We start from the raw sequence: 16,545 nt of genomic DNA on the forward strand, positions 1-16,545 counted from the left end.
TATTGGAGTTAAAGAGTTCCTACGATCATAATGAAGGGAATGGGGGGGTTGTAAACTGTACCTAGGTCCAACAAAAAATGACATTTGGGAGAAGCTGCTCTTAGGCAAACAGCATCATTGCAAGTTTTGTCAGAGCTGAGAAATGTTAAGACACCTTTTCTTCAGAGGTTTTACCAAATGTCCAATTCAGCTGCATGCTGGAGGAGACTTTAGCCCCTCTCTCCAGACTCTGGTTCTAGTATCTTGTTCCCCAATTTTTTAAAGGCCATATATTCGTAAAGCCGTATTCACACGTCTGCACACGGACATTGAATTTAGTGGCCCAGAGTTACTAATGTGTCTACGCCAAAAATCTGTTTACACAATTTGGGGCATGTAGGGTTTCTACACTTTTTTTGTGAGTGTGGTTTAGCAGAGGGGAGTTTTGTGGGGAAAGGAGTAAGCCAACCAATATCAGAGAAAACTGTGTATCCCTGCGCCAGATTTATCATCCAGCCTGAGCCCATGTAACAAATCTGGTGCAGGTCTAGACTGCCTGTCTAAGCAGAAGCCATCTTTAGGATTAGTAAATATGGGCCAATATTTTCCATGGACCGTTGGTCTAGAGCAGGCATGCTCAACCTGAGGCCCTCCAGTTGTTGCAAAACTACAACTCCCAGCATGCCCGAACAGCCTACAACAGGGCATTGTGGGAGTTGTAGTTTTACAACCGCTGGAGGGCCGCAGGTTGAGCATGCCTGGTCTAGAGGAAATGAGCAGAGCTGCAGAGTCATGCACTGCTTTGGTCTATTTTCTGGACACACAGTACAAAAACTGGCACAACAGACATCCTCCTGTATGAGGAACAGACCGTTTTTTTAGGGACAGAAATTGTACACGGACATGTGACTAAGGCCTAAATGAATGTAAGACTAGTGCTAACAGTGTTAAAGAGGACCTGTCACCACTCCTGACATGCCTGTTTTAATAGCTCCATGCATTCTCCCTGTAATAACAATTCTGGAGCATCTTTTCGTATGTTTTCTATGTTGTGTCATTCCTTTATTATTTCTACTAAAGTTATGAATGAATTGCCAGCAGTCTGCAGTAAGGGTACAGAGGGGTAACCAGTTGGGGGGTGTCCCTGCATAATTTGACAATGGCAGCACTAACTGGTTAGAGTGAGCCTGGGCAGGGACACCCCTCCAACTGGTTACCTCCCCTCTGTACCCTTACTGCAGACTGCTAGCAATAAATTCATAACTTCCAGTAGAAATAATAAAGGAATGGCACAACATGTAGTCATAAGAATAGATGCTCCAGAATTGTTATTACTTGGGAAATGCATGAAGCTATTAAAACAGGGATGTCAGGAGTGGTGAAAGATCCTCTTTAACAAAATATTTTTTTTTATAAAAATCTGTTTATCTTCTTTTCTGTTGTGGCAGGCAAGTGACAACCACAGGAGCGGTAGTATTGGTTGTTATTTTTAACCTAGCTTCCCAGCAAATGCTGGTTATTGGTAACTTGTTATTGATATGTGAGAATTCGTGGAACTGATTTGGCTTCACACAGTGTATGATGTCTGACGTCCATGCTTTTAAATATTCATAAATCAAAGGTCTTTACCCTAAGTACCTGGAAGTTCGAGAAACCTCTTCCATGGCTTACTTCACGTTTCTAATGTACGATGTATGGCTTGAGTTGTTATATTTTGTCTCCTCGTATCTTTAGTATGCACTAATGAGGCTTTTACATACAGCTTTTGTCAGCTCGCTGTCACCTATAGATTGACGTTCTTTATTTCTGTTTTGTCACTACAGGAGCTGGGCTGCTTAGAGGATTATCTAATTAGTTTAACTACAGATGAGCAAATCACCGAGTACACAGAACAGGTATCTTCTTTGGAGGGTTTTTCTACGTGAAGTGCTGTTACTCTTGTCAAACACATTTGTTTGGTTCTTCTCTGTCTGGATAACCGAAGACTCTGATTCTCCTGCCACAATTTAATTTTTCTCTGTAATAGGTTTAAATGTTAAGGGGTTGTGCTACATTCACACAACCGTGGTGTTTGGCAGATCCGCAAAACACAGATACGGTCCCATTTTTGTTCTGCAATTTGCAGACCGCACATGCGGCGTGTATCATAGAAAATGCCTATTCTTGTCCGCAATTTTGTGGACAAGAATAGGATATGTTCTATTTTTTTGCGGGGCCGTGGAACAGAACAACAGATGCGGACAGCACACGGTGTGCTGTCCACAATTTTTTTGGCCCCATTGAAATAAATGGGTCAGCACCCGCAAAATTGCTGAACGTATGCGTACTCATTCATACGGTCGTGTGAATAATTGGATTTTTTGTACTCACCGTAAAATCCTTTTCTCGTAGTAGGCATTGGGGGACACAGCACCATGGGTATATGTCCAACTACCACTAGGAGGCACTAGACACAAAAAGTGTTGGCTCCTCCCCGTTGGGCTATACCCTCTCCACAGGCACAAGGCTATTCAGTTTGTACAAAAAGCAGTAGGAGAGAGAAAAAAAGCAAGGAACCAACAACTCCCGTACCGGGAAAGATCAAGAGACCAGCCCGGAAAATCGGAAGTAAAAACATAGGGTGGGATCTGTGTCCCCCAATGCCTACTACGAGAAAAGGATTTTACGGTGAGTACAAAAAATCCAATTTTCTCGTGTATGGCATTGGGGGACACAGCACCATGGGACGTCCCAAAGCAGTCCCCGAGGGTGGGAAAAGAACAGCCATGCCACCGGTTGGGTATACAGGTGCAGGAGAACCATGTGACCCAACAGTAGAAAACACGGAATGGGCAAGAGGTTCCATTATAAGGAAGAAACCTCAAGGAAGAATCAAAGAAGACTGTCAGCACCCCAGGAAAAATGCCTGGAAGAAAATCCCAAATGCAAGAAGGTGGCAAAAGGGAACACCGAGCTCAGCCAAGGGCTGGAGAAAAAATTAGGACAGCACCGCGTGTTGGGACTACCTAACGCTCTAAATTGTCTCAGACCCAAAGAGCGAAAAAAACCTGTGGCCAACCCCTGACAGGCCAGGGGAGAAAGGAAACAAGGAAGTACTGGAAGCCAAACGAGTGAGTGAAGCAATAGCAAGGCTCACCTGTGAAGGGAGCAGGTCTCCCCTCACCGCAAGGCAGATGATGAAGTTATGCGCCCTATTTAAAAGGCGAAAACCCAAGGCTGCTAGAGGAAACCGCCAACCCTTGGAGAAGGAGGGGGTTGTAGGTAAAAGCCAGGAAAAAAGAGTAAGACCTGCGTCCCAAAAACAGGAGATGAGGCCCGAGCCTCGGAAAACAAGATATCACTGTGAAGCGTAAGACCAGAGGAAACTCTGGGCATGTGAAGCATCAGGGAAAAAAGGAACCAGATACAGGCCCAGGAAATCTCAGCAGGACACACTGGACTGAAAGACATGGAAGTAGAAGGAGAGTACTCCAACAGCCTAAGGAGGAAAGGTTCTACAACAGGAGGAGGTCCCTCCCGAAGGAGACCATACGGCGGAATTGCAAACCATTGTGCTAAACCACTCTATACCAGGTACTTGACGTGGTAGGATGGGAAAAGAGACACTAATCCCAAGAAGACCACAAGGTTATTGGAACCCATAAAAGGAACAATCAACCCAGGCCCCGATCCCCCCAAAAAAACGATAGCCATGCAGAACCTGAGTGGTCAAATAAACGAGGACCAGGGACTCCAGAAGGAGTACCCGGGATGGGCTCACAAGGAACCAGGAGCTGAACCACCAGAAGACAACGCAACCCAGAATATCCAGGAAAGGAGAGATGAAACTACCATAGGGGAAGGGACATTGGCCATGGACAACTACCCATTCCAAGAACAGTGACTAGCAAACTGTATACATTGTCCCAGAGAGGACAAGTACAGCAGCTCGGGATGTACCACTAAATTGACAGACATCCATATGCATAAGGAATGCAGAAGTCGCCATGAGACTACACAGAAATGTAGAAACCAGCCGCGACCGGCGTACTGAAAACTCCCAGGGGGGAGAAGTACCTGACAGGTGCAAACGACGGCAAGGTCCAAGGGGACTGCCCCTCTGTCATGTAGTACAACAAAGCAGAGAATATAAGGGAATACCGAGAACACCTGGACCCAGAAGGAACTACGGGACCCTGTCCGATGCCAGAGCAACCAGCTGAAAAATTACCTACCAGGCAGGTGTGTGGCGCTCAGTGGTCCTGTCCCTGACCCGTCAGGGAGGACGTCCAGCGATGAAAAATGCTGATGACCCCAGAAGGATTCCATGTGGCAGAGGACATCCAGCGATGACCGAAAACTGCTGCAGCGGCCGATGCTCACCAGCTACGTGCCCCAACAAGGTAGAAGATCCAGTGGAAATCCCTGTACTCCACCAGGAATAGGCCACTCTGTAATAGGAAACAACGCGAGTACTCCTCTATAACATGGGGTAACGCGAAGCGCAGCAAACTGTAGTACCCTATAGAGATGGCAAGAGCAACCCTAGCACAAAGGCCAACAACCACCTGGCCATGGTGTAGGGAGCATGGTTGTATGTGGACCACCCGCCAGATCAGATCAGCCATATACTGGAGCTACAATAAGTAGCACTAGACCGACAAGGTGGGGGTTGGGCTGGCCCACCCCTGCCAGATATGGAAACCATGCACATGCAGAACCAGGATGGCCTGTTGTAGACAGTGCCCTGAGAAGTACAAGAAGACCATTGAGCACGACAGAAACGGAGTGGAGATGTATGGAAGAACCAAAAGGGTGAAACCAACATCCGCAGCACAGATTAGAACCTGGGGGCAGAAAGCACCCAGTAATACAGAAACTGTATGGGCCACAGATTGCACCATAGGGCCCAGCACCTTGAGTAATACAACCACACGCCTAAAATATAGGGAAAGTGGCTGCATGTCTAAGGAGAGTGGAAACATAGCCACAGAATCTGGGAATGCTACTGCATTTGGAGGGTACAGGTACTCAACCTGTAAAGTAGAAATATGGCTGCGTAGTGCAGAAAACGACCAGAAAGGTGTAATGGGTACAGCATCTGGAGATGGTAGAGGTACTACCTTTAAGATCGGAGCAATGTGGCCACATGGTGCACCCTAGAACCAGAGAGGTGCAACAGCTACCGCGTTAGCAATGGCACCTATATTCCGCCCGGGAAGGGGAAAATAGGGACGCACGGTACCACAAAGAACAAGACAGGTGCACACTACAATCAGGTAGGTGAAATGGCAACTGAAGGAGGCCCTCTATTTCGCCTGAAAAAAAGGGAAACAGGGCCGCATAGTACACCATAGAGCCAGACAGGTGTAACGGCTGCAGCATCAGAGACGGTGCAGGAACTCTACCTATGAAGGGAGTAAGATGGCTGTTTGGTGCACACTATGATGAGGTAGGTGCAATGACCACGGCAATTGGAGGAGGCCTCAATATCTCGTCCAGTAAAGGAGAGAAAATGCCACATGGTACACCATAAAGCCAGACAGGAGCAACAGCTACAGCATCAGGAAATGGTGCAGGTACTCTACCTATGAAGGGACCAAGGTGGCAGCTTGGTGCCGACTAGAACCAGACAGAGGCAATTCTACGGCAATTGAAAGTGGCCTCTATATCTCGCCCGTAGGGAGAAATGTTGCCGCATGGAACACAATAGAGCCCGCCAGGGGTATTGGCTACAGTATCGGAGATGGTGTAGGTACTCTACCTATGAAAGGGAGCAAAAAAGTCTGGGAACAGACAGGAGCAATTGCAACGGCAATTGAAGGCGGCCTGTATATCCCGCCCGGAGGGGGAAAATAGTGCCGCATGGAACACCATAGAGCCAGCCAGAGGTATCGGCTACAGCATCAGGAGATGGTGTAGGTACTCTACCTATGAAAGGAGCAAAGTGGCTGGGAACAGACAGGTGCAATTGCCAAGGCAATTGAAGGCGGCCTGTGTATCTCGCCCGGAAGGGAGAAATAGTGCCGCATGGAACACCATAGAGCCAGCCAGGAGTAATGGCTTCAGCATCTGGACTAGGTGTAGGTACTCTACCTATGAAAAGGAGCAAGGCGGATGGAAACAGCCATCTATAATTGCTTTTCCTTACCAACCAACAGGAGGCGCTTGCCAAGAACAGGGACCCCCTGTTATGAGGTAAAGTGGCGAACACCAGCACCAGGATGGGGACCCGGTGGAAACACACTCAAATGTGTAGAGCATAGCCCCTGGTATAGGGGAACCAGGAAGGCTTGTCAGGTACAGCCTATGGCAGTGGTGCAGGTACCCCCCTTTTAAGGAGAAGGCGTACGTACCAGAGACACCAAGTAGGTGACTCATTATGCTAAACACGGGGACGGCTGCCTTACCTGTGCGGTTGAATACCTGTGCAGTCAGGGAAGCGCCATCCGAAAATCCACTAGAGGGGATACCAACCCTGGGTAGGAGAGGTTCCTCCGTGCACGTTAGTCTTGACCTCCCAGAGGCTTCTGTATGGAGGAAGACCGCCTGATGCTCTGTTCCGAGGGAATCGGTGCAGAGGTGTCCCCCGAGGCAACGGATGGGGTGACGGGAAAGGATTCGTCACCAGCCTCAGGCCTGTCCTGGGGAGGACCCGAGGATGCCGAGGAGGGGTGGAATCCTGTTGAGACCACCCGAGGTTGTACTGTGAGCTACCCCTTGCCGGACCCGGTATCTGAGCATGCCTCAACTGCAGGGAGGACCCTGGGAGGGCATAGGTGGCTGCAATTGGATAGGTAGCGGTCCAGCGACTCCGCCAGGGATTGGGAGAGTCGGACAAGGTTCCCATGGCTTTGACAAAGAGGGAGACCATTCAGAAGGGACCTACACAAAAGGATTTGTTCAGGGGACACAATGGGGTCTGGAAAGAGGTACTGCACACAAGCAGGGACAGGCCGACCGCATAGCAGCCTTCGTAGACAGCGGACGCACGTGAAAAGACGTGGCGATCCGAGGAGAGGCTGGGAGAGGAGACCCTCATAGAGCAGCCAGCAGAGTCTGTCATATCTGGACCCGGATGCCATGTTCCCCAAAGAGGTGCTGCAGCAGCTATAGAGGCTGCAGAAGAAATGAAGCAATTGTGATCCCTATGTACAGCATTAGCTGCCTTCACACAGTACATAGGAAAATGACCTAAAGGGGGTCTGCAGTTCTTTTAAACTGAGGATCTATCCACTGGATAGATAACCCACGTTAGACCAGTAAAGGGTGGAGGAGATAGCCCCTCCCGAGGGCCGGGCGGGGTCAGAAAAGCCCGGGAAGCAAGGAGGAGGGGCCGGGAAGGTCGCGGCCTAGCAGGCCCAAAAGCCGGGGCCTCGATTTATGAGGCGGCCGGGAATGGAGCAAGGGGGGCGGGACGAATCGCGGCCGACCGAGGGGCCTTCGGACCCACAAAACTAGGAGAGGAGGGTGGGGGGGGGGGAGCGACGCCTGGGGGTGGGCGGAACAGGGCAAACAGAGCACCTGGGAGCCGGGAACGGGCCATGGAAGATGAGGCCTAGTCCCTGCAAAAGCCGGGGACTAAAGTAGCGGGGAAGGCCCAGGAGAAGCGACGCCTGGACTGTGTGGCCAGGGAGGAGAGAAAAAACCAACCAAGGGGGAAGAGAAAGGTGGAGGAAGATGGTAGCTTCCCAGGGCCCCCAGCTAAGGTGGATCCCACCCCCCTGGCCACAGGAGGGAACCTAACCCTGGGGCAGGGACAGGGGAATATACTCACTATACTCACCATCTGATGTCTTCGGGCGCCGCAGGGTCACCCCTTCGGCAGACTCAACACGGGAACCGTGGGAATGCCGGCAAGCCACTGCGGATGCAGTCTGTGGGGACTGGGTGACCGGCGATGGTACAGAAGTACGCGCCCGCAGGGAGGGCAACTAAAGTGGAACACGATGGAGCCCCAGCCTGCAGCAGGTATAACGGTGGAGATCACCGAGACCTGCAGAAGAGAGAAAAAAAGAATAAAAAATAAAATAAATAGCAGGACCTGCAAAAAAGCAGGACAGGTCTGCCTCCTACGGACACTAGACAAAAACTGAATAGCCTTGTGCCTGTGGAGAGGGTATAGCCCAACGGGGAGGAGCCAACACTTTTTGTGTCTAGTGCCTCCTAGTGGTAGTTGGACATATACCCATGGTGCTGTGTCCCCCAATGCCATGCACGAGAAAGAGCCTTACTGATGCCACTCAGTTCATTATCCGATAGAGAATGAATGAAGCAGTAGTGTTCATGCTCAGACTGCTGATCCATTCCTTCCAGGGAACTTAAACCCCTGTTCTTCTGATTAGTGGAGGTCCCAGCAATCAGACTCCTCAGGTATCTTGTGGTTAGGGGATAATTTAATTTAACTTAAGACTAGTGTTGAGCGAACTTCTGTTTTAAGTTCGGCGTCTAAAGTTCGGCTTCCGGTTAGCGGAGAATCCCGATATGGATTCCAAATTCCGTTGTGGTCCGTGGTAGCGGAATCAATAATCGGCCATTATTGATTTTGCTACCACGGACCACAACGGAATTCGGAATCCATATCGGGATTTTCCGCTAACCGGAAGCCGAACTTTAGACGCCGAACTTAAAACAGAAATTCGCTCAACACTACTTAAGACACAACCTATTTAATTAGGCGCAGCCATGGGATGAACTTTTGTGAATCCCACGTTAAGTTGTCTAACAGGCACAGGGACAGACACATGAGCTTGCATCCACTATTTTCAGATGCTGGGGTGCCCCTGTATTAGAGATAGGCAACAGTTATTTATTGTCCTCCCTCCACAACTATGTTCTTATCCATGACCAGGTTGATCCCCATGCTCTGAGTTAAGGTCCATTTTATATGGAGCCATGATGGCATGAATGATTCTACCCAAGCACTGCCCTGTATAAAGGTGTCTGCTGTTTAGCTGATAAACAGGCGTTGATCCCATCATTGATGTGGACATTAAAGGGGTTCTGCAGGCCAGTACATATTGATGACCAATCCTCAGGATAAATCATCAATATCTGAATGGCAGGGGTCTGATTCCCGGCACCCCTGATGATCAGCTGTTTCAAGAGGAAACGGCGCTTGTGAAAATGCTGCTTACTCTTCAAGTTTACACTGTGCATTGTTTCGCTTGTAGCGGTAGCGCAATGTGATTACAAGTGCTTTCCCCATTCAAGTGAATGGGACGAGCCCTTGTAATTACTGTTTGGCTGAGAGGATGCGCGGTGTATTCCTTGAAGAGGAAGCAGCGCTCACACAAGTGCAGCTACCTCCTCTTCAGACAGCCCCCCTATTAATCAGATATTGATGATCTATCTTGAGGATAGGTCACCAATATGTACTAGCTACACAACCCCTTTGAAATAATCATTTGTTAGGCTACTTTCACACTAGCGTTCGGGTGTCCGCTCGTGCGCACCGTTTGAAGGGGCTCACGAGCGGCCCCGAACGCATCCGTCTGGCCCCAATGCATTCTCAATGGAGGCGGATCCACTGAGAATGCATCCGCCTGCCAGCGTTCAGCCTCCGCTCCGCTCAGTGAGCGGACACCTGAACGCTGCTTGCAGCGTTCGGGTGTCCGCCTGGCCGCGCGGAGGCGAGCGGATCCGTCCACACTTAGAATGTAAGTCAATGGGGACGGATCCGCTTGAAGATGACACTATATGGCTCAATCTTCAAGCGGATCCGTTCCCCATTGACTTTCAATGTAAAGTCTGAACGGATCCGCTCAGGCTACTTTCACACTTAGAAAATTTTCTAAGTTATAATGCAGACGGATCCGTTCTGAACGGATGCGAACGTCTGCATTATCGGAGCGGATCCGTCTGATGAAACATCAGACGGATCCGCTCCGAACGCTAGTGTGAAAGTAGCCTTAGGCTGCTACACGTAAACAGGGATCTGTTTCTGACCATTTGCAAACTGCACATTGAATGAAACGATCGTTCCAAACCTACTCCCAGTGTTGGCTCCAGGTAAATAGAAGTAAACGTGCCATATTGTCCATCAGAGCTCGTTACTGATTGTCTGCCCAGGTAAAGAGGCCCTTAGAGGAGTGTTTGAGACCTACCCCAAAACCTGTCAATCAAAGTAGTAAAACAAAAACTACATATTTCTGTGTTTGTAACTGGATAGACACCTTTTAAATTTGATTGCCACCTTATTCCCCCTCTTAACCCATCTAGAGACCTTTATTGAACTGTATTGGCAAAGAAGGGAGATCAAGAGGCTATCTGAAAACCTCAAAATCGGCATAGTAGTATATGCTGTTTAACCAGAGACTGGTAGTGTCATTATTCGTCACTCCCATAGTTAAATCATGTGGTAAAGCTTTACAACTAGGTTTAGGGTACTTTCACACTTGCAGCAGGGGATTCCGGCAGGCAGTTCCATCAATCCGGACGCAAACGGATGCATTTGTGAGACGGATCCGGATGCGGATACGTCTGACAAATGCATTGCAATACCAATACCAGTTGTCATCCTGAAAAACGGATCCGGTATTGATTTATTTTCTCATTTTTAAAGGTCTGCACATCCGGCAAGTGTTCAGGATTTTTGGCCAGAGAGAAAACTGCAGCATGCTGCGATATTTTCTCTGGCCAAAAAACGTAAGAGGGACTGAACTGATGCTCCATTCAGAATGCATTAGGATAAAACTGATCATTATTTTCCGGTATTGAGCCGCTGTGACTGAACTCAATACTGGAAAAGAAAACCGCAATTGTGAAAGTACTCTTAGGCCCCTTTCACACAGGCGAGTTTTCCGCGCGGGTGCAATGAGTTGAACGCATTGCACCCGCACTGAATCCGGACCCATTCATTTGTATGGGGCTGTGCACATGAGTGGTGATTTTCACGCATCACTTGTGCATTGCGTGAAAATCGCAGCAAGCTCTATTTTGTGAATGGGGCTGCGTGAAAATCGCAAGCATCCGCAAGCAAGTGCGGATGCGGTGCGATTTTCACGCACGGTTGCTAGGAGACGATCGGGATGGGGACCCGATCATTATTATTTTCCCTTATAACATAGTTATAAGGGAAAATAATAGCATTCTGAATACAGAATGCTAAGTAAAATAGGGCTGGAGGGGTTAAAAAAAATAAAAAATTATTTAACTCACCTTAATCCACTTGTTCGCGCAGCCGGCATCTCTTCTTTCTTCATCTGTGAGCAATAGGACCTTTGATGACGTCACTGTGTTCGTCACATGGTCCATCACATGATCCATCACCGTGGTAAAAGATCATGTGATGGACCATGTGATGAGCCTAGTGATGTCATCAAAGGTCCTATTGCTCACAGATTAAGACGTTGAGATGCCGGCAGCGCGAACAAGTGGATTAAGGTGAGTTAAAAAAAATATTTTTTTTAACCCCTCCAGCCCTATTTTACTATGCATTCTGTATTCAGAATGCTATTATTTTCCCTTATAACCAGGTTAAAAGGGGAAATAATACAATCTACACAACCTTGAACCTAAACCTGAACTTCTGTGAAGAAGTTCGTGTCTGGGTACCACATTAAGTTTTTTTATCACGGGCGTGCAAAACGCATTGCACCCGCGCAATAAAAACGGAACGCAATCGCAGTCAAAACTGACTGCAATTGCGTACCTACTCGTGCGGGTTTGCCGCACTGCATCGGGACGCATCCGGACATAATCCGGACACGCTCGTCTGCAAGGGGCCTTGGTGTACTGTCCGGCAGGAGAGCAGTCAACAAGAGCTAATAATTTGCAGGACTACCTTCCTCCGTTCTAATTAAATGATTTCTTTTTTTCCCCCGAGATATATACACTGCTCAAAAAAATAAAGGGAACACTTAAACAACACAATGTAACTCCAAGTCAATCACACTTCTGTGAAATCAAACTGTCCACTTAGGAAGCAACACTGAGTGACAATCAATTTCACATGTTGTTGTGCAAATGGAATAGACAACAGGTGGAAATTATAGGCAATTAGCAAGACACCCCCAATAAAGGAGTGGTTCTGCAGGTGGTGATCACAGACCACTTCTCAGTTCCTATGCTTCCTGGCTGATGTTTTGGTCACTTTTGAATGCTGGCGGTGCTTTCACTCTAGTGGTAGCATGAGACGGAGTCTACAACCCACACAAGTGGCTCAGGTAGTGCAGCTTATCCAGCATGGCACATCAATGCGAGCTGTGGCAAGAAGGTTTGCTGTGTCTGTCAGCGTAGTGTCCAGAGCATGGAGGCGCTACCAGGAGACAGGCCAGTACATCGGGAGACGTGGAGGAGGCCGTAGGACGGCAACATCCCAGCAGCAGGACCGCTACCTCCGCCTTTGTGCAAGGAGGAACAGGAGGAGCACTGCCAGAGCCCTGCAAAATGACCTCCAGCAGGCCACAAATGTGCATGTGTCTGCTCAAACGGTCAGAAACAGACTCCATGAGGGTGATATGAGGGCCCGACGTCCACAGCTGGGGGTTGTGCTTACAGCCCAACACCGTGCAGGATGTTTGGCATTTGCCAGAGAACACCAAGATTGGCAAATTCGCCACTGGCGCCATGTGCTCTTCACAGATGAAAGCAGGTTCACACTGAGCACATGTGACAGATGTGACAGAGTCTTGAGACGCCGTGGAGAACGTTCTGCTGCCTGCAACATCCTCCAGCATGACCGGTTTGGCATTGGGTCAGTAATGGTGTGGGGTGGCATTTCTTTGGAGGGCCGCACAGCCCTCCATGTGCTCGCCAGAGGTAGCCTGACTGCCATTAGGTACCGAGATGAGATCCTCAGACCCCTTGTGAGACCATATGCTGGTGCGGTTGGCCCTGGGTTCCTCCTAATGCAAGACAATGCTACACCTCATGTGGCTGGAATGTGTCAGCAGTTCCTGCAAGACGAAGGCATTGATGCTATGGACTGGCCCGCCCGTTCCCCAGACCTGAATCCAATTGAGCACATCTGGGACATCATGTCTCGCTCTATCCACCAACAGACTATCCACCACAGACTGTCCAGGAGTTGGCAGATGCTTTAGTCCAGGTCTGGGAGGAGATCCCTCAGGAGACCGTCCGCCACCTCATCAGGAGCATGCACAGGCATTGTAGGGAGGTCATACAGGCACGTGGAGGCCACACACACTACTGAGCCTCATTTTGACTTGTTTTAAGGACATTACATCAAAGTTGGATCAGCCTGTAGTGTGTTTTTCCACTTTAATTTTGAGTGTGACTCCAAATCCAGACCTCCATGGGTTGAAAAATTTGATTTCCATTTTTAAATTTTTGTGTGATTTTGTTGTCAGCACATTCAACTATGTATAGAACAAAGTATTTCAGAAGAATATTTAATTAATTCAGATCTAGGATGTGTTATTTTTGTGTTCCCTTTATTTTTTTGAGCAGTGTATTATTGGCTTTGCACATAGACCTGGTTTACACAACTCTGAAAGCTGTACAGGGACAGAAATAAGAGTGTGATATATTATATTATAAAGCTGCACCCTGCATCGGTTCCAGCCTCTGGGGCACCATTCATTTTAACTGTGAACAAGCAATGAAATGGTCTTCTCATTGTCACTTTGCATTTACAGGCACTGAAAAACATTGCTGCTATCAGCTTTGCGATCAACTACCCAAACAAGTCTACAAGTATATGGACTGGATAAGAGGACGGTAGTATATCCTGTGAAAATTCCACCCGAAACTTAAGAAGATCACGACCTAGCAGATGTGTATTGAAGACTGTACATGCACCTGCCTATTAACATTTGCACTTAAAACACCTTGATTTTCTTACAGCACTACTGCTATAAATGTGCAACACTAGGTCTTAAATGGTATAGGATAATTTTTTATATTTTTTTTTATTTTAATTTTTTTGTCTGGTTTATAATAGGGATGGTACTGTATGCCAATCAAGTATAGGAAGATATTACTATTATAAAAAAAAAAAGGTAAAAAGCACTTTTTTAAGGTAATTGAGCTTTTCAGTACTTATTAGGTATCAAATCAAAGCTGGTGAGGTTGTGAAAGAAGCAGCAGGATTGTCCATTGGAACTTATCACGTGAAACTGAAAGCAGATATCTGATGGGTTTCTTTGGGCCATGATTTGTTTTGCACTAGTTTTCTTACTTATCCCTACCCCTCTTTAGTTTAAATGCCTATATTCTAGTTGTCAGACTTCGTTTGTACCTTGTTAGTAGATTTACAATAGATGATGAAGATAATACAGTTATGCCTTGTTTTCCTGTTAAAAAGGGATAATCATCATTTTCTGTGTTTTCTACAGAACATTATGTCTATGGCATCTGCATGCCCATTCTTAGAATACTGTTAATGGACAATATGGTACTTACTACATGTATTGCCTACAGCATATCACGTAAGAACACCTATGACATTGCGAGATGTTGGGGAGAAGTCTTTCAGTACTTTAGTTTTTTTAGGACACATGCATTGCCGCTGAATGCAGGCTCCACTAATCATCTGCATACAGCTGTTCTCCACCATCTCATGTTCTCGTGTACAGAATAGCAACACTTTGTGTCAATCTACAATAAATACTCAAATTTTTCATTACACAGGATCTTATTTAACTTTTTATATTTCAGGTGATCTAGAGTTTTTAACAGTTCTGGGTTTCACGTAACTCAAGATAGCTGAATTATGGAGGAATTTAATATTATTTTAATCAGTTTAAGTCTCCGTGTGCCATGACAATAATGTGGATTGTTCGCAGGAAGCAAATGGCATTGCCCATCCTCCTTGTGAAGCAGGAGGCTCTATGTATGCATGGTAGCTGGTCTCTTTTGTGGCATATTTGCCACTTGTTCACATCCATGCATCTTTTGTCCTCTTATTCCCCATAAGCCATTTAATCTTCTAAACATAGATAATCATTTCCATTACGTGTAGTCAAATGAATTCCATGCATGGCCAGTTGCTAGTAGTGCAGGCTAATCTTTTCAAGTTTTGCACAAAACAGGTTGTTCTTTTTTTCTTTTTTATCTATAATCCTTGATGGCACTAGTTCTCAGGCTAAATGTCACACTGCTTTCTATTGCCTAGCTTAAACATATACTCAGTTTACATGATGTAGAAACTGTGGATCTGTGAAACGTCATTCATCTTATATCTTATTTATCATCTTTGGTTGTTTTTTTCTTAGTAGCATATAGGTGATCCATCTTTTGCTCTCAACGTAGACCTATCTGCTGTATACAGTACATGAACCTATCTATTCACTAAGAACTAGGTAGACGTCAGGGACGCCTGAAGTGATACTAATCAGTTGCCACTACTCTAATACATAGATAATCAGTAGGTAGGTAATACTTAGATTTACCTTTTTTTTTTTTTTTTATACTTCTATTTATACATTTTATTTGCCTTCACTGCATCAAGATTTTATTAAATCTTATTTCCACTAGTTTCATCTTAAATTGTCTATAAACTGTACATGATCAACCTGTTTTTTTATTTTACAAAGACAGATGCTTTGCATCTTGGAGACTACAAACGGGCTGTGCAGTTGGTATTGCACGGTGTCCTGTCTGTAGCGGAGAAGCATGGTTTGCACTTACTCAGTAGTAATGTATGTTCTGCCCTACCCTGACATTCAGTTATTTGGAGTCATTCGCACTGCGACTCACAGCACATAATGCAAGATTATATGACTGTTCAACATGCTTAAAAAAAAAAACACATTAGTTGCTTTGATGTGGCTGTAACCAATGTTATAAAGACATTGCTGGCTTAATGGTATGCTAACAAAATGTGCCTAAGATATACCATTTAATGTGTAGACACACAAGGATACACACTGTATTTAAGATTTGTTTCTGAAATTCTCTTCTTTTACAAACCAGTTTTATTATGTTTTGTTTGTTTTTCTATTTTAAGGGTTTGAGAGATTTTTGTTATTTGGTTGTAAAGAAAAATATACTATATTATAAATTTCTCATGTAAAAAGTTATACATATGATCTCAATATAATGGGAATATATTGTAAAAAAAAAAATCACTAATAAAATATAGTGAATGCAACTGTTTGATATTTTATTATATATACGTATATGTAAAAAGCAGTCAGACTATCTGTTTGCCACATTATATGCCATCTTGTAGAACAATAAATGAACACCCTGTAAGTAAATATTGTATGTTCCAATAATTGCATACGGTATCTCAACTAAAGCCACACATGATAAGGATGGTTATCAGCCATGGGCCCAGATCTGCCTTTGCCTTTTCTTACAGGAGTCTTCATGTTGCAAAATCGTTTTGTTCAGTATTAGGGTACTTTCACACTCGCGGCAGAGGATTCCGGCAGGCAGTTCCGTCACCGGAACTGCCTGCCGGATCCGTCAGAACATATGCCAAATGATGGCATTTGTCAGACGGATCAGGATCCTGATCTGTCTGACAAATGCATTGAAATTCTGGATCCGTCTCTCCGGTATCATCCGGAAAAACGGATCTGGCATTTATTTTTTTCACATTTTTTGCGGTCTGAGCATGCGCAGACCGCAATGCTGGATCCGTTTGGCCGGAACACTCATGCCCGGATCCGGCAT

General features: G+C 46.3%; 1 protein-coding gene across 1 annotated transcript in view; it reads left to right on the top strand.

Annotated features, from left to right (window-relative positions):
- ZZEF1 (zinc finger ZZ-type and EF-hand domain containing 1) overlaps window positions 1–14,402 on the top strand; it is a 183,981-nt gene extending 169,579 nt beyond the window's left edge. Inside the window, exons 54-55 of the mRNA XM_040424851.1 lie at window positions 1,803–1,874; window positions 13,560–14,402. Of these exons, the coding sequence (XP_040280785.1) occupies window positions 1,803–1,874; window positions 13,560–13,634 (147 nt within the window). The 3' untranslated portion in view covers window positions 13,635–14,402. The remainder of the gene's footprint in view (window positions 1–1,802; window positions 1,875–13,559) is intronic.
- Window positions 14,403–16,545: the final 2,143 nt, after the last annotated feature.

Source organism: Bufo bufo, chromosome 3, assembly GCF_905171765.1.
Source record: "Bufo bufo chromosome 3, aBufBuf1.1, whole genome shotgun sequence".
Lineage (NCBI taxonomy): Eukaryota > Metazoa > Chordata > Amphibia > Anura > Bufonidae > Bufo > Bufo bufo.